The sequence below is a fragment of the Nesoenas mayeri genome, assembly GCF_963082525.1.
Source record: "Nesoenas mayeri genome assembly, chromosome: 26".
Classification (NCBI taxonomy): domain Eukaryota; kingdom Metazoa; phylum Chordata; class Aves; order Columbiformes; family Columbidae; genus Nesoenas; species Nesoenas mayeri.
Window position 1 is genome coordinate 4,428,066 of NC_137552.1, and position 26,095 is coordinate 4,454,160.

The 26,095-nt window shown below is 43.6% G+C and overlaps 1 protein-coding gene across 1 annotated transcript; it reads right to left on the reverse strand.

Moving 5' to 3' along the window:
- Positions 1-25,330, reverse strand: IKZF3 (IKAROS family zinc finger 3; the record flags this gene model as incomplete). Its single annotated transcript, XM_080359788.1, has 8 exons — positions 1-1,256; positions 5,689-5,805; positions 9,758-9,874; positions 11,465-11,632; positions 12,300-12,560; positions 23,112-23,222; positions 24,001-24,054; positions 25,279-25,330. The coding sequence occupies 8 exons, from the start codon at positions 25,328-25,330 to the stop codon at positions 553-555; spliced, it is 1,584 nt and encodes a 527-aa protein (XP_080215914.1). The 3' UTR covers positions 1-552.
- Positions 25,331-26,095: the final 765 nt, after the last annotated feature.

Sequence of the window (26,095 nt, forward strand, 5' to 3'; positions counted from 1 at the left end):
GAAAGTGTGGTGGGGCCACATGCCCTTTGAGACTTAGGGGAAAACCTTTAAAGAGGAATTAATAATCCCTCCCAGACACGTTTTCCTTGTGTCACTGATGAGCCAAGTGAAGATCATTGGGACTGAAACAGCCAGAAAAAGCTCCTCCTGTATCCATCTGACTACACATTTGGCCAAAAGCAGAGAAACGGGCAGCAGGGCATCAAAACCTTTTGCACTAAGTTAAAGCATCATTATGAAAACAAATGCATTAAAAAAAAAAAATCTTAAATGGCTCTCGATTTTCACAAAAATAAAGTTCATATAAAAATGGGTCTCTGCTCCTGGTGTTTTGTACAGTACCACTCACCAAGACAGCCAGGCACACATGCTACAGAACACTGAAATATCTCTAAAAACCAAAAATTCGAGGTATCACCTCCCTGTGACACTCATTTAAAAACTGGCATAGAAAAATACTCAAGACATTTCTTTATACTAATTAAAAAACCAACCAAACAAGCCTGCCCTCTGACCTAACCCAAAGCCTTTGAGCTCGGAAAGCCAGTCCCTTCATTTGAGCACGACCCTGTGCTCGCCCCGTGCTATGTGCGAGGAAAACTCGTATCGGTCGTGGCTCCGGTACCCGCAGACGTTGCACTCGAAGGGGTCGCGGAAGCCGTGGCAGCCCATGTGGATGGTGAACATCACGTAATCCAAAAAGAGGACACGGCAGTGGTCGCACCGGTAGACCCCGATGGCTTCCCCTTCCTTGTTGATGACCTTGAAGGCATCGCGCGGGCAGATGGCGGGTGGCTTGATGATGTCGAAGGGCCTCGGGAAATCCTTCAAGGACTGGAGGCCGTTGCGGGATGGAGCGGGGATGACCTGGCCCTGATGGAAGGTAGGATTCGGCCGCTCCTCGTGGTTGCTGTCAGTGTCTGTGGAGTCTTGGCCGCTGTTGTTTGGGGAAAGACCCCTATCGGAGGACAAGCTTTTGTCCCGGAGGTGGCCGTGGCTCTTTTCCACCTCCTGCGAGGTGCCGTTGGGCACGTCGGCGCGGGTCAGGGCAATGGGGTACAGGCTGCTGATGACAGGAACCATTTCGGAGGTGGGAGCTGGCGGTGTCTGCATGAGCGGGCGCAAGGCTTCGGCCCCCAGGTAGGTGATGGCGTTGTTTATGGCCTGGTCCATCATGCGTCCTTGCATTATGTCGCTTTCCTTTTCATACACGAAGCTCGAGTTATAATTAACATCAAAACTGTGTCGTTTCTCACCTGCAAGAGAGGAGAGGTATTGAATTAAATGCTTCTTTACTCACCCAAGTCAAGTCCATGATGCATTTTTTAAATGGCGGTAGTGTCTGGAAAGTAGAGAGGCATTAAATGTTCTCTGCTGAAAGAGACTGTTCATCTGCACAACTCTGTGGGGTTTTTTTGGGTTTTTTATTTGCTAAGGCTCAGACTCAGAAACAAAACAACCTGATCTAATAGAGGAGGTGGTGAGGATACTTACTAGACAAATCATTAGCTTTTTAAAAATTATTCTGGGATTTAAGGAGAAGGATATTGTCATAGCTTCCATAGATTAACTTCTCTCATTTTTTTTTTCTAGAAAAAGGTAAATACTCATTAATGAAAATACTTGTAAAACAGCTAATTGATAATGAACCTAAATACTCCATTTAAAATGCCAAGATTGCAACTGTTCTTTCTTGACTTGTCCCTGAGAAGCATACAGAAGAAATTAATCCCTAACAGAAGAAACGAAGACAAGTGACGGCTGAAATCTGATGCGCTTTTCGTTACTTTTACCCACCTGGTAGACTCTTCTTTTATACGCCCTTAGACACTAAAGCTTAAAAAAACAAAAGGATCAGACCAAATGTTTTATGTGCAAGTGACTTGCAAACATCAGATCCACTAATCTTTTAGTTACCATAACTGGAGTAGTGCAGATGTTTATCAGTCACCTGTCAACACCATGACTCAATGTATATGAAACTCATTAGGTTTCAGTGCAGAGGCAGAAAACCAGGAGCTCACGTTTCTCTTATAAAACACACAAAAAGGTTAGTGAACCACAGAGCGTAACTGCTTCCAGCCCTCAACAAAACTTGTGATCCAGCTTCACACGGGAGGGAAAAAAAATGTAGCACATTGGTATGACTCACAAAAGCAGCTCCAGGCAAGTGAAAGATGCGAACAAATTTGAAATTAAAAAAAGAAGTGCAACAAAAGTAAAAATACACAGGACTCCCCATAAACTCCGGGTTAGGAGTCACTGTCATAAGGTACAAAAACCACAATGTATGATCACGGGGGCTCTTGCAGAACTTTGTTATTCCACCATCCCGGTGGCTTTTTAAAATCCCCACAAGAGCTCGTTCTGTCTCCCTTAAATTATCAGTTATATCAAATGAAATGCAAATACCCAAACACTCTTTGGATGTACATTAATGTGTCATGTTGCTGTACATTTTTAAAAGGCCACTGCACATCTCCTTATAGGAGAGGGCAAGAAATGAGGCTGCAAAGCACCCTGCGACATGTCTCAGATAATTTGGGAGGAAAAGGCATCCCATAAAACCAGCTCCTCTCTCTGTCTCCCCCCTCGCTGCCTCAGCAGACACCCCAAGGCAACACCTCAGTAAAATACCAACATTTGGATAGGCTGAATCCACATGAAGGTACTAATCGCACATCCAGAATGTCAAGCTATAGCACCATATCCCAATCAAGCAGACAAGGGGCCACTCTTGTAATGTATATATTTTTCTCTTCAGTCAAATACAGCAAAAGTCTCCATGGGAAGAGACAAGAAGCCAGATCAGCACTTCACTCACAAACATCAGCAGGCGGGCAGGAGAAAGTTGGTATTGATGATTTAGAAAAAGGGAAAGGAGTATTTGGGGACCGAGGATGAATAAGATGGACTGTGCTGAAAGCAGTTGATGTTTTATCTTCGCAGCCAGAAGGACAATGTAATAGATAGATATTCTGAGTTAAGCTGCTATCTGCACCAGGGGAAGTGCCACAACACTCTTGAAGAACACTACGTTAAAAATTAAACTTACAGGTTCTTGAGGACTCATTTACAAAGCAGCCACCGGTTAGCGGAACATCTTTTGTATTTGTCTCGGTGCGATGCAAAAGCTTCCCCCTTCAAAATTCACACATGAGCCATAGCGTATGACACATCCTCATGTGCTGCTCAGCGACGCTTCGCTTGCTCTCAAACATCCGCACGTTTTTGCAGCCTGGGGAGGTGTGGACGCTGGAAACGGGGAGCGAACCCGTTTCCCGCTGCTGCACTAACCAAAGCCGGCAATTTCTCGTTAAGACTTTGCACGCTAGGGGATAATGGTGTTTGTTAGCACTTTGACCACTATGAGAAATGTATTTCTACTCCTCACCTCAGGGACAACTTGTTTTTAAAATGAAGAAATAGTTTGTGGCTCAAGATTCTCAGCTGGTGTCGACCGGACTCATGTGAACTGAAGATGCAGCCCCTGAGTGTTTAAGCAGCAGGGAAGAACCACCAGCACAGGGATCTCTTCTTCTGAGCTATTTGTGTTATTTTTTAGAAATATCTGTTCATTAATCAAACCAGGAAGTACAGAGAGCCGAGGTTTGTAGAACTGGTCTATACAACATGCAAACCAGAAATCCCCAGCAAAATAGGAAACACAAAATTCAGCAACTTCCATTCAAATCCTTCTTCCCTCGTAACTAAAGGAAAAACTGAGGACAAAAGTCTTTGCAGGAGAAGCCTTTGAAAGGAGGCCCAGTGTAGAGGTTAAGAGTCAAGTACACGCTCTGCTGATCTGGGTCCTTAGTGGAGACTTGTGCACATGAAAATGTGAAAAAATAAAGTGGGCAAGACTCCTGGTGCTCATGTGAATCTCTGTAGAACCCTCAAATAATAATAAAGGGTTTTTTTTTCTTGTGTCTGATCAATAGAGCTCATTCACAGAACTGAGCCCAACAAAGATGCCTTGTTAGTACACATCTCTATCCCTTCTTCCTGACAAAATGAGAAATCAGTGCCCACTCCAAGAACGCCCTTTCCCAAGAAACGACAAAGCTGTCCCGGCAGATTTGCCCTCCTACATGTACAGGTCAGAAAGTCACACCAGTCAAGCGAGGCTGGACCTGCTGCTCTCGCAAACATACTTGCCAGGGATAAAAGGGACCAAGCGAGTCATTTCTGCAGAGGTTACCCAGCAAGAACATGCCAGTCGCAGGGGGTCTAGAAAAACAGTATGTTTCACAAATCAGTTATTTCATTTCTTTAGGCGAACTGCCCCGAGTCCTCCAGCTTCTCTGCAAAAACTCCTGAGTGGTGCGGGATCAGTTTGTGCCACCTACAAACCATGGTACTGAGCGCAATCACAAACCGAAAATGGGTCTGTCCCATATGGTAACAAGTATGTTCGTTAAAAAGAAAATAATAAGAATATAATAAGAAAATAATAAGAATATAATAAGAAAAACACTAGTACTTAACTTGAAGCGTATGCTGAGTGGTCGCATCCTGCTGCAGATGCGCTTAATAAAATACAGAAAGATTGAATTGGCAGCAATTGTAAAACAAGAGAGGGCGAAGGGTTAAAAAAAAAGGAAGCTAAAGATTTTCGAGCACGTTTGCATTAGTATTACTGTTTGGATCACGGTGCGACATGTAAGGTCTGAATCACAGAGTCAACAGTTTCAATATTAAGCACCCAAAGGCACTGGGGTGGAGTGTTCTGGTGACTTCACTCCTGTACGAAAAGTGACCTTTTTACTGCCATTTTAAGGTGTCTAAATCAAAGCTGTCAGTTTTCATAGATGAAAGTCCAGTGCTACCCACCAAATCCAGTAAGAGCTGCGGTACCTTCCAAAATAAAGCTGCGCCCCCCCAGTAAAACATATTGTAAGAAAAACAAGCACTCGGCACCCGATATAACCATATAGAACATAACAAATAAGGCATTATTAGTACTAATATAAAACTGCTAAGTCAGGTCTTTACTCAGGACACAAGAGTTGCATTTTATTTTCTTAAAAGGCAGGTTAATGAACGGAGACTAGCCAGGAGGATCAGGCAAACCTGCCGAACTAGTATTTAAGATCCCCAGAGCATGCAAAACTCTGATCATACAAAATTAAATGCAAAGAAAATGCTATGGAAACATCTCATTGCTTAAACTACCGCAAGAAAGCATCTGATCTTTTAAAATCATATTCAGATTCAGCAGGATGACTAACCCAAACCAATACTTTTCTGTCTTTAGGCCCTTATTCCACACATGCAACCTGCAAGTAGCTTTGGTTCCTGCTGACCAGAAAGAGAACTCAGCCCTCAACAGCATTAAAGCTTCTGGTCTTTTCCTGTAAAGAACCTGGCAGAGAACATTTCAAACACACAGGTACAGAAAACACCACCTGCAAGCTCATAAAACATATTGATAAATTGCCACAAAGCACAATAGTAGCTTCCATGCAGTTTAAGTATCTAACAGAATATAATCATCTTATTTTAATCAAAACCCTACAACAAATCACTAAAAACACATCAGGATAATCAAAGTTACTCTATTTCTATTCTTTCATATTAAATTAGATTAGAAACTTGACCGCTTAAAATAAGCAGAAGCGTTGTACTCCAGGTTAGCAACTTGCACGTATTTAACTGCTGCGCATGAAGAGATTTTTTGGTTCTTACCAATAAATTTCTGAGGCATTGAGCTTTTTCGCTTTGCCACGTTGCTCGCTAGCCTGTCCAGCACAAGGGCTCTTTCGCTCCCCATCTCTGCCTTGATGTGCCTTGCCTCCGCGCTCGCTAGTTTGGAAAATGTGAAGAAGAAAAAAATACAACACGTAGGTGAAAAGGAAAAAATAAATTAAAAAAAAAAAAAAAAAGGAAGAGCTGAATGGTTTAATCTCCGGAGTTTGCCACACTAACAGGGAGGAAACAGTTTGGAGATCTGATGTAAACTTGTTTTGCTTTTTCTGTCGTTCTTGCTCTTTGCATCTTGGGCAGCAGCTGCGGTCAGTGGAAGCGGGCGCAGGAGCAGCCGCTCGCCGTGCGGTCCTGAGCTCGTGCACGGGGAGCAAACTGTACAAACTACAAACCATACGAGCTACAGAGCCGGGCTCTTGGTGAGCGAGAGGAAGTGCAAAGTCAAGCGGCTGGAAGGGCTGGTTACAAAAGGTAGCTGGAGATACCACCTCTGCTAGTGTTTCTTTTTTATTCTGAGTAAGCCTGTGTGACACCTGCAGACCAACACAACTCCAAAACTTCAATTCAAGACACTCAGTGCTCTTGCTACGCTTTTTAGATATCAATCATACCTACATGTCTTCTTAACCAATCACTAAGAAACATTTTATATTCACTTCTGAATCTTTCAGCCATTATACTCTGGTTTCTCTTCAGATTATATAACTTCTTTTTCCTAAATGCTACAGCTAAAACTAATTCAGAATGTTTTCTCTCTGGCACGCTTGTAAGCATTAAGTGTCTCAAACCTCATTATAACCTTCACAATTTCCAATTTTAGGAAAGTCTGTGTGCCCTACGATCTCACCCTTGAGACCGGGCCACTGTTTTAAGGGTCTGAACCATTTTCCAGAGTTCTCCTTTAGCCACACTAACCAGCGCCCATCACTTCACGGAAATTACCACCGAGGCTTTGAGCTGGATCAGCCAAGCCGAAGAACTGCCACCTCATATCGCTACTGCCACACTAATACCGAATATAACCGCTGCGGCTTCCCCCCCCCAAAAAAAAGGCTTGTTCTTGCCTAAAGAACAAATATTAGTAGTGGTACTTTTATATTAAAAGGTGTTTCAGCATTAGGGACCTCTGTGGTGAAAAGCAGATGTGTTTTAAGACGCTGCTCATGCCTTTGAGAGTTGGTACCTAAGTAGAAGAAAACAAAGGGAAGGGTAATTTACTTTCTCAAGGTCAGATCTCACCGTGCAAGAATCCTGGCCGCTGTGTTATTGCACTGTTGCACTAGCTTACCTAAATATATGAAGCATCATCTACATACGAAAGAAGTGATGCCAGAGGAAAGGGATGCAAGCACTTCTGTATCTCTTCAGTCCTGCTAAATGCAGTTTTATTCAGTATTGGACTGAAATTGCAATTTGCCAAGTACAAGAAGTGATAAAAACACAGTGTCATCCTTCCAGACCTCAGTGTACAGCATTTCCCTATAATTTCAAAGTCAGTCACTCCTTACTTGGTTATTATTGCTGTTATTGATACCATATGAGTTTCAGTCAGCACACACCATGACTCACCAAACCTCAGCCAGAACCGTGTGTTAATGTTTGTTCAGCGTTTTGAAAACGTAAAGCGCTTCATAAGGACTCGACGCCACAAATACTGGCTACAAATATGCCTCGGGATGGATGGGATAACAGGGCCCAGCTCAGCGCTCCCTTAGTCCTGGCTCATCAGGCTGGAACTCCATGATACACAGGAGCATCAGCCCCACAGAGGGCATGAATAAATACCTTAAGGGTAATAACATACTGCTTTTCTGACCTGATTTTTATTCCAAATCACACTCATGTTTAGAGACTTACATTCATTAACTGCTAAAATGCACCTGCTTCCAGCATGAAATACCAAGACACTACGTAATAGTTTACATAAAGTGAGACAAAACATCACATTAAGTTGATGAGACCTCTACAGACAGCTGAGAGCAGCTTCACAATCACAGGCCCTGGTTGTGGTGGGGGATTTGAACTTCCCTGATGGTTGTTGGCAGGACTACTTGGCCAGCCAGCCACAATCTAGGAGGTTCCTCCAGTGCCTTGATGAGAACTTTGTGATGCAAAGGGTGGAGGAGCTGACTAGGAGAGGTGCACTGCTGGACCTCATCTTCGCTAACAAGGAGGGTCTGGTTGAAGGGGTAAAGGTTGAGGGCTGCCTTGGTTGCAGCGACCATGAGATGGTGGAGCTCATGATCTCATGTGGCAGGAGCAGGATAGCAAGCAGAATTGCAACCCTGGATTTCAGCAAGGCAAACTTTGGCCTTTTCAGGCAGTTGCTGGGGGAAATGCCATGGGCAAGGCTGCTTGAAGGTAAAGGGGCAGTGGATGTGATCTACTTTGACTTGAGTAAGGCATTTGACACAGTCTCCCGCAGCATCCTCACAGCTGAACTGAGGGAGTGCGGTCTGGATGAGCGAGGAGTGAGGTGACTGTGAACTGGCTGAAGGGAAGAAGCCAGAGAGTCGTGATCAATGGGGCAGAGTCCAGTTGAGGCCTGGATCCAGTGCAGTGCCTCAGGGGGCAGTGCTGGGGCCGGTATTATTCAATATATTCATCAATGATTTGGACAAGGGAATAGAGTGACTATCAGCAAGTTTGCTGGTGACACCAAGCTGGGAGGAGTGGTGACACTGGAAGCTGTGCTGCCATCAGAGACCTGGACAGGCTGGAGAGCTGGGCAGGGAGAAATGTAATGAAATAGAACAAGGGCAAGTGTAGAGTCTTGAATCTGGGCAGGAACAACCCCAGGTTCCAGTATCAGTTGGGGAATGAGCTGTTGGAGAGCAGCATAGGGGAAAGGGACCTGGGGGTCCTGGGGACAGCAGGATGACCACGAGCCAGCACTGGGCTCTTGTGGCCAGGAAGCCAATGGTACCTGGGGTGGGTGAGAAGGGGGTGGTCAGTAGGTCAGAGAGGTTCTACTGCCCCTCTGCTCTGCCCTGGGGAGACCACACCTGGAATCTTGTGTCCAGCTGTGGCCCCTCAGTTCCAGCAGGACAGAGAACTGCTGGAGAGAGTCCAGCGCAGCCACCAAGATGCTGAAGGGAGTGGAGCATCTCTCGTGTGAGGAAAGGCTGAGGGAGCTGGGGCTCTGGAGCTGGACAAGAGGAGACTGAGGGGTGACCTCATTAATGTGCCCAGTCCCGTGCCCTGGTCACCATGTCATTCTGTACATGTACACAGAGCAGATACTGATCTTCCAGCCCAGAGCGCGAACACATGATCATTTAACCTGAATTGTTTCCACGGTGTGGTTTCCACCACGCTGTAAATGCAAGTATAATTTTTAGAACATGCGGGCATCGTTAACAAAACCCTGAAGTTCAAAGCGGAGCTCGAATTAGAGGCATTGCTTCCTGTAGCATCTCCGTGTGGTCAGTAAATAATGGAGAGTGGAACAGAGTGGTGGGTTATTGTGCAATGAGAACAACGTGAGCAGAGATTGTTATCAGGGACTGAGCAACGCTAGCAATATTGCTTCATAAAAACTTTCTTTCAGAGGTATTTCCGCACTGCCACACTTGGAACATGCAAACTTTGTACTAAAAAGCAACAAGAATGGTTACTACCATCCTGATGCTTTTCTGACCAACAATTCTTATTCTAAAGAAAAGGAACCAAAGGGACTGAGACATGTGAACAACTGTTGTCAACAACCATGGGCATCAACTCATCCGATAAATAAGCTACATAATAGCATTAATGTGGGAATAATTCAACTTTGTCACATACAGAAATGCTGCGCACAAGGTATTTTAGGTGTTTTATTCAAAGTAACTGTGAAATAAAGAAGTTATTAAAATAAAAGCATCCTTTAACTACTTGCCTGAGGGATGCATTAAACCAGACCCTTTTAGAAGATGCTACAGCCCCTTAGGTTACTGAAAATACTTGTAGTAAAAACTGTTCTCGGGCTTGAGTTAACAGCTTACCAGATGCCCTTTTTTAAGCACTGTAATGTAATAAAAAAGACAAACCCACTGCAATGTGATAAACTCACCGGCCTCGCACACGCCGGTGTTCTGCAAGTAAGTGCGGCAGCGCTCCTTGTGCTCCTCCAGCGAGCTCCTCTGCTTGTAGCTCCTCCCGCAAAACTCACATTTGTACGGCTTCTCCACTAGAAAAATAAGAGTGCAGTATAAAATAACCGTGAGAGACTACTAAAACACTGTCTCCATGATATACAAGTGTATAGTTAGCCATGGCATATATCCAGCTTGTGGGGAATGCTTTACACTTCTGTTGAGTTTATGAGCACTGTAATCATGACAAAATTAGGGTTACAGAAGGGTGAGACTCACTGGACACAAAGTTCCCCTTCATCCCCTAAGCCCGGCAGCAGAAAAGACGAGGACTTAGGTTAGACACGGTTCCCAGGAGCTTGGGTTCCTAAGCCTGGCTCTTGCTGACAACTTTTCTTGGCATAACTTCCCCAGGGAAGAGCAACTGTACCACTGCTAAACCAGGACCGCAACTGCCCAACTGCCTCACCTGGGGCCTGTCCGTGCAGAATTTTTCAAGGATTCCATGAAACTGATGAAGTTAAACCGAACCAAACCCATATGTGAGGTTCATTTAATTTCCAAAGCCCCTGGTTAGAAAGTGAATTATGTTCTTAATTCGTTTAAGCTGAAGCCAACCTGTTTGAAACTCAAGCATTCACACAGCCTTCCCCAGCACCTCATACGCAAGGACTCGAGGCGCTTCCTGAATTGTCTCGTTACTGGTTTGCGAACAGACATCCTCTAACAAACCCAAGCAAAATATCATCCCTGTACAGCACCGATATAACCAGCCTTGCATTTTATATTGTGCAAAAAGACCATACTCCCTACTACTAATGCAATTGCTCACTTATTTGTGTGATTGAAGAGATTTTCTTCATACTGTTTATAAGCCAGCTTTAAAAACTTCAGTCACAATAACCACACGAGATGTTTGAAGCACAGTGATGCTTTTAGCATTGTGCTAGCGAGGGACAGTCACCACCACCGTGCTGGGTCTTGATTAAATCAGAACCTCATTTATCCATGTCAGATAATCTCATTTTTTAACTTTGATTCTTTGTGAGGTTGATTTTTTTCGTTCTGTAAGGTGAAGTGCAGAGATAACATCTGTCATTTAGAATAAACGTTTTCTTTCTAGGCCCCTGTATAACACAGGATATACACACAGAGTAAGCACAACTGGGCTCTTGTAGAAGTGATTAATCAATTTAAACCTGGCTTGTTATTCAAGTCAGCTCAGCTCTGTGCCTCCATTTCTCTCATCTGTAAAAAACAGACGGGACAAAAAACCACTGGCATTTGTTGAGCATGTTAAGACATTCAGATGAAAGGCACTAACCAACCGCGAGGTGGATCACACTCCTGGAGCCATCCTAACAGCGCAGGAGGGGAACCAAGTCCCAGCAAAGCATTTCTTCACGCTGCTCCTCAAATTCAGAGACCACTGGCTCTGCTCATTCGAGAAGAGCAAGGAGTTATCTTGCACAAGCAGGTATCGAGGCTGTGACAGCGGCTTTCCCTGTCCCCTCATTTTGGATTCAAAGAGGAGATGGTTCCAGCAGCCCAGCACGCAGAGGGACTGGTCACTATTTGTCAACTCCTTCAAAACTAGAGCAGCTGAGCAAACTTTGCTGACTCTTTTATATTTTCCACACCAAGTGTCCTAGTGACACACATGAAGTGTCTTTGAAGTCACTTACCAGAATGTGTCCTTAAGTGACCTGTTAGCGCATCCCTCCTTTGGCAGGCATAACTGCAAAGATGACATTTAAAAGGTTTTTCCCCTGTGTGTAGTTTAATGTGGCGGAGGAGGTTTCCCTTCTGAGTAAAGGAAGCTCCGCACTGATTACACTGGAATGGCCGTTCACCTTAAAATGACATACAGAAAAGGACATTTAATGGTTACGTGGGTATCACGATATCCTCATATCCTTTTTCCTTTTTGGAAGAGGAAAGAATGAGATACTGGATCAATTTATTTCTATAGAAACACACACACAGCCCTTCCATTGACTTCAGTGGGAGTTAAATACAGCTTGGGTGTCACAGCTTCTTGTAACATATGTATGATGATGGAAAACCCTGTACAGTTTTTCCATGGAAATAAGTGTTCTGGAGGAGGCTGATTCCAACAAGCTAGCAGTTTTTATTAAAAAATATAGTCTTATCTTAGTGCAGGTGGAAATGTAAGATGCTCATTGGTTTGTTGCCAAAGTACAGCACAAAGAGAAACACATACACGGACCGGAAAGGGCGGCACAAAACCAATGGCTGAAATACTTAAATGACATAGTGCCTTTCATCCAAAATTCTTAAAATGCCTCAAAAACATGGTTTTACTAGCATTTAATCCTGATAAGGTGGGTAAAGTGAGGCACGGAAAAGTGAGTAACATGCCAGAGATCACATGTGGCATCAAAGACAGAACAAGGAAATCCTGATTTTGGTATCTTTTTAAAAAAATAAGTAGTCTAGATTACAAATTATTATTCTTTCAGTATTCAGCTCTTACAATAATAATATAGGGATATTTACCAGTGTGGCTACGCTTATGAACCATCAAGACATTGAGGCTAATGCAGGCTAATCCACAGATATCACAGTTCATTTTTCCACTAGCTGGCCTGATGTTGTCATATGAACCGGAATGTCTTTCCAGTTTAATGCTTTCGTATTCAGTATATTCTCTGGGATAGGTGTAAGGCATTTCAGATTCTTCTGGGTTTTCCATAGGCTCTGAATTTAAAGCACTCTCCTCTCTTTCACTGTATTCACCTTTCACTGTAACAACATCATCTGCAGGCAAAACAAAGCACAAAAGGGAAAAAACGCTCAGCTTAGGCACAATGAAGTCTCTTAGGAACAAAAACTCACCCAAAATTACATTAAATTACATTCTCAGTCTTCCTAAAAGTTTTATTTAAACACCCAAAGATGAAGCAATGCAATTGAGACGTGAGTCTTCACGGATCACGTATACTTAATGACATGGTGTGATAGCCTTTAAAAATATTGACCTGCCTGTTAATTATCTTTGATGTACAATTTCCTTCTACAGGTTATAAAAGTATAATACAGAACAAACTTCTGCAATTACAGGATGCTATTCAGTATTCAAAAGAAAATACTTATTCCCACAACTCACAATTAGCCTCTAGAAATTAGTGTCTCAGGCTGCTCCTTGTGAATTGGAAACAGAGAAAGACACAGATTTCAAAGGATACTTATCTCTTCCTGCAGAACCTCAGGTGTTTGAAACATGCCTAAAAAATACGTCTGATCCAGTATAAGACTTCCAGTGTTCCCATGGTAGAGATTCTCATCAGTTAAGCTTAATGAATCATCCTAATTTTCCCTTGCAAATTGCAAGTTTTATCCAAAGATCTCACATGTGTGACGAGCATCCGCTAATCTTGATACCTGTATCATAAAGTTACTATGCGAGTAAAACCAGCAGAGGCAGGGTAAAGATGTCCTGATAAATAAATATATCCCAGACAGGTTAAAAGTTTTGTCCAAAGTCATATTGTGACTATGCGGCAAAAACACAAAGACTCATGAAAATCAGCAGCCATGGCCTTTCAATATGTCGTTGGACCTGTAGCCACGTCCAGAGAAAAGACAAGAGGAGAATGTAGCAAACAGCTAAGAATTTACTAACAATAACACTCCCATATAAAAATATAAGCAAATTGGTCACACTATATAAACAGCTGATGATTCCCAACTTCTGTTGCTGAATTTCCTTTCCACTATTAACTCCAGCATTACCAGCACTGCTTTCTAATGGTCAGGACAGCTTTTCTCTGCCTAAAGCTGACTTTTCCACCTAGACAAGAGCTGACTTGAGTTCTGCCTCAAACTACCAAGTGAAGAAAAGCACCAGGAGACAAACTGCATGGTTTCCTGTTTGAAAGTCTTGTTCTCATGGCCACCTGCTCCTCTCTCAAATCGAGGGTTAGACAGTTAAATCTGGCACTTAATCACTTGTCCTTCCTCCCAAGTACAGAACATGGACCACTGAAGAAGCATTAGCTCCGGTTCTGAGTAATAAGCCACACCAAATGCCAAGAACAAATGAGTGACAGCACAAATGAGGCGGCAACATAAAAGCAGCACTGAAAAATCAAGGGTCGGCAACCAATACTTTCATGACATCAAAATTTTCAGCTATATTTTAGCGATAAAAATCACTCCTCTATCCTAAATATTTGCGCTGTCTATTTTACTTTGGGTTGAAGGAAAAGGCGGGTGACAATTTCTTCACCCTATGCAAGAATCCACCATAGAAATGGTGGAATGGGAAGCTGAGATTCCTCTTGGTGCTCTCCCATAGGTGATGATATTCACAGGATGGCTTTTTCCCCCCTATGCTAGACATCTGTTAGTATTTGGTATGTGGTCCTGAGGAGCTCACACAGGTTTGGGTGTTTGCTCACAGGTAGGTCGAGATTCACCCACAAATGGGCTATTTTTCCCCGCACCATCAGTACCAGTTCTGCTTCGCATCCCGGGGATTCCCAGCTCCACCAAAACAGGGTTCCTCTCTGCTCCAGCTTCATCTCTGAGGGTGTGAGGGCGATCCTGCTATCAAGACTCCTTCAAAATCAGTTTATGCATCCATTTCCATCACCCTAATGAAAATATTATTACCAGTTGCTGAAAGCAGCTTTCAACGGAATCTCTTTTCCCGCTCAAGAGGAGGCAGTTCCAAAACAATTTGCTACATCCTGCGCAGCGCGGTAAAAGGCAGCACACGCCGCAGCTGCACCTTGTTGGTACTTTCAGACACTATTTCAATTCCCACTTTCTACTCAACGTCTCACCTTCGTCTGCATCAGATGCGAGTGCTTAGCAGCCGAGGACGAGCTGCAACCTCCAACTGAGAACACATCTCCGCCGTTTTCTGTTCCTCACCACACGGCTCACAGCTTTTCACTCTTTTAGAGTGTGCCGGTGTCCGCACAACGCCAAAACTGTTTTGAGTTCCCGGTGCCGACCGGCACAAACTGGTCAAGCCATCCTATGGTTCCACCGCGGAAAATAATTACCTCTGCATTTTCCAGGTTGCACCCTGACTGCTCACAGCACTCGTGTTCTTTTAGTGATGGAGAAGGATGCACCTGAGTTCTGCTCAAGGTTTTTCCACCACTGTTGCCTCCCCCCAGCAAACATCCCCTCTGCTCCGGCCGCCAGCGATATCCCACCAAAGCTCGAGCGCTTTTCAGTTTGCATGTAGGTGTTTGAAGAACCTCAACGGAAAAAATTCACCTTCTGATGACTGAGAACACCACAGAACATAAGCCACGAGGGAAGAGGCTTTTTTAAACCAAATAAGTGTTAGAAGGGTTGGAATTTTTCCGCCCTAACACACCTGTTACTGTTTAGAGTCTATTCTGCCATCCTGACAGCGATACTGAAAAAAGCTCTGGTACAAAGCAGGCTGAGGACAAGACGGCTCAGTCCAGGTCGGCCTGAAAATGAACCAGGTGGTTGCAGAGATCTGAAGGAACCAAATTCCTTTTTCAGTCCTGACTTTTGCTCTGTGCACCGGCACACACAGGGAATACTGCGAGATCGGGAGAAAGGTTTGTATCTGTCACCTAAAAACCATACCAATGTATTTTGATGAGATTAGGGAGTTTCCAGGCTCGTTCGCCTCAAGCAAGAGGAAGGCGGCTGCGACTTTGAGAAGAAAAGGGAAATTTAGCTGATGAAAAACACAATTATCCCTAACAATACTAACAAAGTTCCTCCAGCTTAAAATAAAAAGTGCTATCCTCTTTTCCGTGCTTAGGAAAGTGAAGAGGTAAGAGGAAAAAACCATTCACGGTGTCCAACCCAGGTAACTATTTTTCTCGAGGCGGTTCGTGAAGGTAATATACACTGCAGAAAAAAAACTGTTGTAGGTTTTACACAACAAAGCACCAGTGTGATGCGTTAAGGCTGATGCACATGGTTTCATTTCCTGGGGAGATGATTACGAGATGAAAGACATACTCCAGAGTAATATTTTTGTTTCACCTGAAACACTGTAAAAACAATGGGTTCTGGAGAAAATCCAAAATAAAGCTGCGGTAGCAACTTCAGACTGAGTCACCACATGAGCGGTGCTTGTGTATGTTCTATAAAATGCATGAATTTAAAGAGTCAACAGCAGCAAAGAATTAGGACAAGCTAGAGCGTTACCTTAGTGATTCTCTCCAGTAGGAAGTCTCAGAAGGAAAACCCCACCAATTACTACATTTAATCCAAGACCTTTACACCCAATATAGAGAAAAGAACGTAAGTTTTGCACTGTTGTTAAGCAAAGTTTACCAGTAGTGTTATGAAAAGCACGAGGAATAAAACCCAGACGCTATTAAAGACAACGGCATGAAAGGGTGATGTTGCTCAAGTGTTTTACAAGGAGCGGGGTCATAATCGTGAAATCCTCAGCACATGCAAAAAGTCAACTGGATAACAAAGAAACTTAATCATCTTAATGTGGCATTTTAATGACGCTGCTGATTTGCTATGCCAATTCAGAGATAATGAGCCCCTAATGCTACAGATGTTCAGCCAGACTAAAGGAAAAAAAAAAAAGGAAAAGAAAAAAGAAAAGCTTTTCTTGTATGCCATTTCCTAACTATCCAATTAAACAAATTGTGAGAGCATATAAATAGTTTACCAGGTTTTGACAGCTGTTAATAGGATTCGGATGCCGAAGAACAAGAGTCTATAGGTGTGCGTTGTGACTACCTGGATTTCACCGAATCCCAGAATGTGAGGGGTTGGAAGGGACCTGGAAAGCTCATCCAGTGCAATCCCCCCATGGAGCAGGAACACCCAGATGAGGTTACACAGGAAGGTGTCCGGGCGGGTTGGAATGTATGCACAGAAGGAGACTCCACAACCCCCTGGGCAGCCTGGGCCAGGCTCTGCCACCCTCACCGGGAACAAGTTTCTTCTCAAATTTAAGTGGAACATTTTGTGTTCCTGTTTGAATCCAATGCCCCTTATTCTATCACTGGTTGTCACTGAGAAGAGCCTGGCTCCATCCTCCTGACACTCACCCTTTATATATCTGTAAACATGAATGACTCACCCCTCAGTCTCCTCTTGTCCAGCTCCAGAGCCCCAGCTCCCTCAGCCTTTCCTCACACGGGAGATGCTCCACTCCCTGCAGCATCTTGGTGGCTGCGCTGGACTCTCTGCAGCAGTTCCCTGTCCTGCTGGAACTGAGGGGCCACAACTGGACACAAGATTCCAGGTGTGGTCTCCCCAGGGCAGAGCAGAGGGGCAGGAGAACCTCTCTGACCTACTGACCACCCCCTTCTAACCTACCCCAGGTACCATTGGCTTCCTGGCCACAAGGGCCCAGTGCTGGCTCATGGTCATCCTGCTGTCCCCAGGACCCCCAGGTCCCTTTCCCCTACACTGCAGGTATTAACGAATGATTCATCACCGTTATCTCCACAAAGTGTCCCCAGGAACAACAGCAGAAAACCAAAACCTAGTGTGCACATACTGGGGTCTGTCTGTCCCCAGAACGCGAGATTCCTTTACCTGAACCAGCTTGAAACAGAACAGACAGACGTGGTGAAACAGAAGAAGTCAGCAGAGTTTCCAAATTAAAGTCAGAATCCTGAGAATTAACACACTGCAGGGCAAGATATGTCACACATTTAAAAGACACCTGTATTCCTTCATTAATAAAGAGGGATTTGCAGTACATCCATCAAAATTATAAAATGGGGGAAAAATATTAAAAAAGAAGTAACACAGTCAGAGATGAGACAATTTTTCTCTGCGTCCGCCGATATCTGTTCTAGGGAAGGGAAAGGAGTTCAAGGATTTTTGGCCCAATGTGGCTTTGTTTCCTCCCCTGACCCCAGTGATAATCTCCTTTTTCCCCCTATAGCAGCGATGCTTTCGTGAGATCCCTGTTTGCCAACAAAGGAAGCAGCAGCCGCTGCCGAAAATCATTACTTGGACAGATTTGCTTTTGTTTTATCTCATCCTTGTGCCTTCCAGAATTTTATTAATACTGTTGCTCAGAATCCATTCTCATACAAAAACCAAGCATCTATTTTGTTTCCATGCCATATAAAACATACTTGAGTGGTAATTCCTAAATGAACCGGTGCAGTTTGCACCTGGTGGAAATTTCACTTCTAAAAATAGGGGAGAAACTTTCACAATTCCCCTTTGTGGAGTGCATGCTCTACGGTAATGAGCTTCCTTGTTTTTATTGTGACTTGAAACAAAAATAGAAACAAATCAAATTGAAATGCAGCACTGAGAATCAGAAAGAAAAAAAAAAAAGGCATCATTTTCCAAGCACTCGGATGTATATTTTCTACTTCATTAATACCAGTGTCTTTCTATCATTAAACCACAGTATAATTTATCTAGTTGTACAATTAATTACAACAACCACCAAACAACACACATCATCTTCAAGCTCATGTGAGCCATGAAACTTGAATTATGTAACTGGTTCTTAGAGCATCTTATTCAAATAAAAGAAAGCATTTTTCTCATAAAGCTGCATATTCCTGTGTAAAACTATAATTTCATACCTGATATTTCCTGCCTATTACCAATTTCTGCCTAATAATAATCTAGTGGGTTTTTTAGGACTTTCACAGAATCCCAGAATGTCAGGGGTTGGAAGGGACCTGGAAAGCTCATCCAGTGCAATCCCCCCATGGAGCAGGAACACCCAGATGAGGTTACACAGGAAGGTGTCCAGACGGGTTGGAATGTCTGCAGAGAAGGAGACTCCACAACCCCCCTGGGCAGCCTGGGAACCCTCACCAGGAAGAAGTTTCTTCTCATATTTAAGTGGAACCTACTGTGTTCCAGTTTGAACCCATTGCCCCTTGTCCTATCACTGGTTGTCACCAGAAGAGCCTGGCTCCATCCTCCTGACACCCACCCTTTAGATATCTGTGAACATTAATGAGTCACCCCTCAGTGTCCTCTTGTCCAGCTCCAGAGCCCCAGCTCCCTCAGCCTTTCCTCACACGGGAGATGCTCCACTCCCTTCAGCATCTTGGTGGCTGCGCTGGACTCTCTCCAGCAGTTCCCTGTCCTGCTGGAACTGAGGGGCCACAACTGGGCACAAGATTCCAGGTGTGGTCTCCCCAGGGCAGAGCAGAGGGGCAGGAGAACCTCTCTGACCTGCTGACCCTTCTAACCCACTCCAGGTACCATTGGCCTTCCTGGCCACAAGGTCCCAATGCTGGCTCATGGTCTTCTCCCTCTGCCCGACAGGGCAAAGGGTTCATCACCTTTTGGAGGGTATCCCCCTGGAGCCTCTCGGAGTGGCACGCCAGGGAGTTACTCCGCCAGTCAATTTCCTTTTCACACTCCCTGATGGTCCTCGGCATCTCAATCTCCTCCTTACGCTTTGTGACCATGTAGAGTAGATCTTGCACCTGCTCACACCGCACACATTTTAAAACGTTTCCAAAATATGTTAAAGTTATACTGACAGAGACAGCGATAAAGGAAAAACGTTATCCAAAAACCAAGTGCTACCAAGGCTAGAGTCAAATCTTAATATCTTTTAATTCTCCCTCTTAAAAAAAAAGATGAAACTGCATGAGTTCTTCCCTTCTCTTACAGTTAAGATAAAGTCACTCATAGAAAACATTTCTAAAATTACAATTCCTGAAGTCCAGAAAGCCAGATACAATCACAACCGTTAAATCAGACTTCAATTAGACAGTTAATCAGAGAACATCTGGACCCAACAGTCAGACTGAGAAAGGCCACATGTTAAAATCAGATAATCGCCTTCATTAGTTGTACCAAGGGACCTATTACTAATACGGCCGCTCAGGCATGATCGTCCCTGGTCAACTGCTTTTTCTGATGAACTTCTATCCTGAGAAGTTAAAAGTGTAGTTTCATTTGGCCTTTTAAAATTCATCTCCCAAAAATCTTTCTTACAATGCAATATACTCCTGTGCTTCATACCAGAAAAATGTAACATGAAGAGAAAATATAACAACATGAAGAGCAAGGAAATGGGTTTATAGGTATTAAAATTCCATTGATATTCATCACAGATGACAGGAGCTTGGTTAAGATGTTGCTCAAAAACCTTGAATACCGTAATACTGACAAAACTAAGCGTGTTGATTTGATTTCACTAGAAAAAATAATGCCAGTAGTAAGTAATCTCAATTCCAAGACTTGAATTTTAGATGACAAGCACATTGTCTCCAAATTGAGGGGTTTATAATGAAATATTTGAGTTTTGGCCATTCAGAGCAGTATACCTGATTCAGCCCTGTCTGGCAGAGGTACCAGAAGTAATACAGCATCTCGTACATGATGCAAATTTTGCAGAATGTAGTTAAAAATCAGCTGGCAACAAGACACAACCCCACTGGAAACGAGCTTCAGCATTTCCAATGCTCATGGAAACATTTGCTGCGTTTTAGCAAAGTTTGGGCTCGTGTGGATCTATTGCTGCTTTCCGATACCTTTCCAGCAGCAAAACTGCCCCTTAAACTCACACATTTTGGGCCAAATGAACAGCCTAGTTGGGGGGCAAAATGTGAGTCATCCTAATTAACTGATTTCCTTTCCACCAACCCATATTTCTAAAAATGGATTACTTTCTACAACGACACGTGATTTGAGTTCCTAGGGCCGTTTTCTTCATTTTCACCTATTTCCTGCTGGGGGGGAGGTGGAGAGGGAACACACTACAACTCATCTACCCTTGACTTTGATGTCAAAGGAATAAGTACGTATCTCACCTTCAATTTCAATGAATTATTTTATGTGAATCTGAGATGCATATTGTAGAACAAGCGAATAAAAAGGCGGTTTGAGAAGTTGTGGAAAGGAGTCCATCATCAATTGACTAACACTGTGCATCCATTCCCCTTCCAGACTTTGTGTGATACTTTACACCAATATCTCAAAAGCAAATCCTATTTTCTGCTGAGCATAATGGGTTAAGTAGACTAAACCAGCTCACTTTCCTGATTATCTCAAGGCGACTGGAATATCTGAGTTTCTGTATCAGCCCTGGGCTCCTCATTGTGCAGGACAGTCCAAGCTGGTGTCAATCAGACAGGCCGTGGTGACAACTCCCTGTGTTGATGTCACCGAACGTGCTCGGCAGCATTCCTGCCGCTAAAACCAAGTCAAGAGGCTCTTTTTGTTGACAACACCGCGACTTTCAGTCCACGTCGAGCTGCCAAAGTGGAGAGCCCTGCGCGGTTCAGCAGCCCCGGCTCCTCGCCTGGTTTGAGCTCTTACAGAAATCCCCCGTCAAGTGAACTTGTGCAGCGCTGCTGATGTTGCGAGATAACCCCTGAGTCCCATCAGCGGTAGGGCTCGATCTGGGCTTGGGCGATGTAATATTCTGATAAAAAACGGCACTTCCTTTGCGAGCAGATAAGTGCGTGTGCGAGCGGCACCACTGGAACCTCAGTACGCGCCCAAGCGAGGGTTTTGTCATCCTCTCCTGTCTCGCTCCAGCCTTTTAACCGCCCCCTTCTGCACACCTAAATGCAGCAGCAATTAGCATCCATAAACCACAAATGTGGCTTCTATTTCTTTTTATTTCACAACCATAAAAGCTAGCTGACACTTGTAACACCAAAAAAGTTGTCTGCCTCAACAGATAAGGGAATTAAGACATAATTAAATAGTTGTGCTTGACTGTGACTCCCCTAGGAAAGAAGGCGGATTTTTAATGTAGTTTTTAAATTGAGGATGCCTCAACTTTGGTCACCAAAAGTAACAGTGTTGGGGAGATGTAAAGAAACAGGGGAAATCAAGGGAAATTAAGTGCTTCCTCTCCTTTCTGTCTCATTGCTTGTCTCTTTTCAGACTAGATACAGGAAGCACCATGGGAACAGCGTATTTTTATGGTTGCAGGCAAGCGTACACCATGTGCACCACAGCATGCAGCTTCCATTCCCTTGAGGCAAAAAAAACCTCAGGTTTTTTTCTTTTTCTCCCCCTTGTTTGTCACCGAGCTTTTAATTAACATATTATTCTAGCCTTCTGCCTGATTGTTTGCCCTGCACTTGGCAATCGTGGTAGTTGAAGCCCTTTTAAAAGGGGTGTATAACAGGACAAGTTGAATTGTTTTCATTGAATGGCACCTCGCCTTCGGCAGCTATAAAACAGAACAAACAACACATCAGCCTCGGAGGAGCACAAATATGGAATTTTTTGCTGAAAAAGTGGATTTTCTTATACAAAAAGAGCACTGGTTGTGATGACATTTCAGCCCTATACACTAGTTTATTTGGTGCCTCTAGGAGGGTTCTGCCTTTTGAAAAGACCACAGGCTTTCTGCAGATCTGACATACAAGGCTCCACCAGACGATATCTAGATTTGATCAGGCTCCAACTTCTGCTCCAAGTCTCAGAAGTCCCCACTCTGTATTTAGAATGTCGTTCATTAATAATTCAAGATTCACAAAAAACATAGTCCAAGAAACCAGAAGATTATGACTTACTATGAATGCTTGACAAAACAGGGAAAAACTAGACCTAATTGTACTGAAGAAAACCATGTTCTAGCCAAATGAAGGCAGTGGAAAGGCAGCTATCAAATGTTTGATCTCACTCTGAGTCAGTGGCCTCTTGTTCTGCTGGTGGCCCACAGCTGACGGAATAAACCCTGCGGGCACGGATCAGACAGGGCTTCAGGATGAGAAAAATAAGAGTTTTCTGTGATGGAGACAATTGCCAGCGATGAATTGTGAAGACAATGAAGCAGAATTGCTTGCTCACAAAAAGGGTCCCCCAAGAAAACCACTATCAACATTTTTAACACAATCCATTTCCCAAGAGCCATCACCAATACTAAGGTTATTTCTATTGTGTGATTCTGGAGACTACTACATATTCACTTTTACCACGGTTAGTGATCCCCAAATGATAATACTCCCACCATGGCAGCACTGTTACAATGTGGTTTCACTTTTCTAGAAGAAAGACAGATAGTTATTGACCTGCAAGGGTTGCTTCAGTGACTAACATACCCGCTACCGTTATATAGTTGGCATAGGGATCCTGGTGGACAGCAGGGTGACCATGAGCCAGCACTGGGCCCTTGTGGCCAGGAAGCCAATGGGACCTGGGGTGGGTTAGAAAGGGGTGGTCAGTAGGTCGGAGAGGTTCCCTGATGGAAAAGGGCTTACTCTTCCTTTAGAGTATGTTGAAACGCTCTAAAGTAATTATATCATTATTCGTTTTACAGACATGCAGGAAAGCCAGAGCCATGGTGCAGAATAAATGTTCTGATCACTCGCACAGCATAATCAGATGAAAAAAAATGACAAAACAACTCATTTTTTCAGAATTCTACCCCCACTTTACCTGTTGCCTCTTCACTAGGCAGATTGTGTTCCTTCACATCTTCCCCATTATCCATACTTTCCATTTCCTGGGATTTGTTCAGGTTACAGTCTGTCAAATCCTCTTGTCCTTCTGAAAAGAACAAGAATTTACTAGTTATGCTCCAAGAATATTTCCAGGCGATCACCTCAAAGTATCTGCAAACCCCCAATACTGCTCACAATGTTCTTCTTGTGGACACATTAATTGCATTTTGGACGGATGAATTTGCTTCCCAAAGTCATATAAAAACATATAAAACACAGAGCACACACCTTTGATTAAATCTTAAGCTTTTGCTCAGATTTAACCATTCTGGAGATTGTTCTAAACAAGAACAAAACAGGAATAAATTCCAGGATATGTTACTCTATACATCATATGTATTCTGCTAACTGCTGCTGGCAGGCAAGTTCTTCAGAGCCTGGAAAAGGAATCACAGCTCTACTTTGTTCATTTGGGCAAAATATTAATCATTCTGGCCCCCGGCCAGGAAGCTGCTCGAGCACATTTAATCGGAAACCACTTTGAACCCAGTTGCACTTCTCTGCTTATTTTACATGTGTCTTTTTAAACACCAGCATTATCAGAAGGTTTTCTGCTGGTCACTGCGGCAGCGGGATGGCCCAGAAATCCAAGCTTCTCTCCTCTGAAGTAAAGCCAATTTTTTTAGTAAAATTTGGATGAAATTCCCACAGTTTTATTCAAATTCTAGAGTTTACTTTTTGCCTTTCCTGCCCCTCTTCATATTTGTGTCTGCACTAGTTGGTCTCCTGGGGATCTAAACACGCTGCAATTCATATATTTTTCTCAATTTAAATTTAAAATTCTCAAGAGAGGGTGAAAGAACGTGACTTGAACAGCACTGTACCTGCAGCCATGGGCTGTTCCTGAGGATGACTTAGGTCCATACCTGCCTGTGAATCTGCAAAAGACAGAAGAGCAGTTTGAGTTGCTCAGTATTAGAACCATTCGTGACAGTTATTATAATGTTATAAATTCCTGGGGTTTTGACCGAAGGCAAAATTGAAAGCGCAAAATTCTCAAATCAATAAATACCAAGTAATTGTTGCAATTCATTGGACAACTTCTTTATATCTTAAACACTGGCACGCGCCCAGAAAAGTAATTCTTTTCCAACTTCAAAAATTATAGAAGAGAGCAACTTACACTTTCAATTTAAAAATCCCATTTTGCACCCTGTGAGCATAGCGTAGTGGTAGTAGCTCTGTATGACGCAAATTTCCATGAAGCACAGAGTACAGATATTTTCACGTTCCTTTTTCAATAAAAACAGAAAAACCCTGGTATCTCCACAACCTCTAGTTGGTTTTAGTGGAAATGCAAGCCTAGTTCCCATTTAGAGATTCAGATAAGGATCACACCAGGAATTTTTTAAGAAGTTTGAGGACTAGGTTTGTGGCCTGGTTTCCAAAAGCGCTGGAGCCAACATGAGCCGCAGGTATTTCCGTCTCCCACTCCAGTGCCCACGTTGAAGCTGGTGAGTTTAACTGGAGTCACAGATCCAACCTGTCCAGACACGACTTCACTCAATGTTTTGCTGTCTTGAGATTTCATTGACATGAGGATTAGTTTTCTTCACCGTGTCACAGCCACCTGCTTCCTTCCTCCTTCCTTTCCTCTAGCTATTCCCCCCCCCAACCTTTTTTTTTCACATCTTGGAACATAACTAATAGCTCCAGGACTTGTCAAAATTCATTCCTGGCAGTTACATAACAGAAACACACAGGCAGCAGCCGGGAGGTGTTAACCGCTGGTGACATTTACCCCATTGTCACCTCTCCCTGCCACGGCTGCGTATGGAACATTTCTGTGGTCGCTGCAATGTCAAAATATAAAACTCTGTTAACTCTACAGCACAGGAGCCCAGCATCAGGTGAGGCCATCCAAAAATTGGGCTGATGCCTCCAACAAAATAAGGGCAAACTCAGAAGAAGAAGAAGACGACATCTCAAGCCTTAGTGGTCTCTTCACATTTAATCTCAGGTCTCAGGTAGTTTAAGCCAGATCCTTCACTGTACGTGTGCTGGAAGGGGAAGGCCTAGGAAGCTTCCATCCCTGATTCCATAAAAAGAAGACCCTATTTCTACCCAACGTTCAGAAAAGCACAGTGTGGGCAATCACTTACGGAACATGTTAGTCTTCCCAAACTTCAAAGAGATCCAGGGACTAGGGCGCATGGAAAGGAGACGCTTGTCTTGTGTGTGTTGCAGCTGACGCAAAGCAGAAGTAAAATTCATGTGTTTTTGAAACCCATCCTTAGCCATCCTGTGTTCTACGTCAATAACCAAAGTAGGGCAAAAATATTCAAATAGCTTGCTGAAAAAGTGTTCTGGCATTTTAATACACGACTATATTAATACTTTATCCAGGTATTTGACCAGTGACTAGAAGCAACAAAACAGCCTGGCTGTATTTTACCCCCCCTAAAACTGATGGTTTTCAAATAAATGATAACAGTAATACCCTTCTATCATCAAGACAGCTGTAAGCAACAGAATGGGAGGTACATCTTGAATTATTATAATCTTACCTTTTTTCCTCCCAAGTGAAAACCAGAACATTGCCTTTTTACTGCCAGCTGCAGTTTCCAACCCAACAGCATTGCAAAGGGGACATCTTTTCAAATCCTGTGTGCTCTCAGTCCTCCTATCAGCGCATATGGAGCAAACACAGCTCGTTTCCTTGTCTTTGCACTGCCTTAAGAGGCACAAGCAAGCAAAAATGAAGCACACACCAATCCTGGCCCCTGCCCTACAGGTAGACTCCCACAGCTTTACCCCAGTGCTTTTGCAATGCACAGCGCTCAACCCTTTTCACCCCAGCATATTTTTCACCTTCAATGCACATTGCACTATTAAAAAGAGAAAACCTATTTAATTTCCCCCCTTGAATGACCTTGTTCAGCATTTTCAGTTTCAATGGCTTTCTGAAGAAGGCACCTG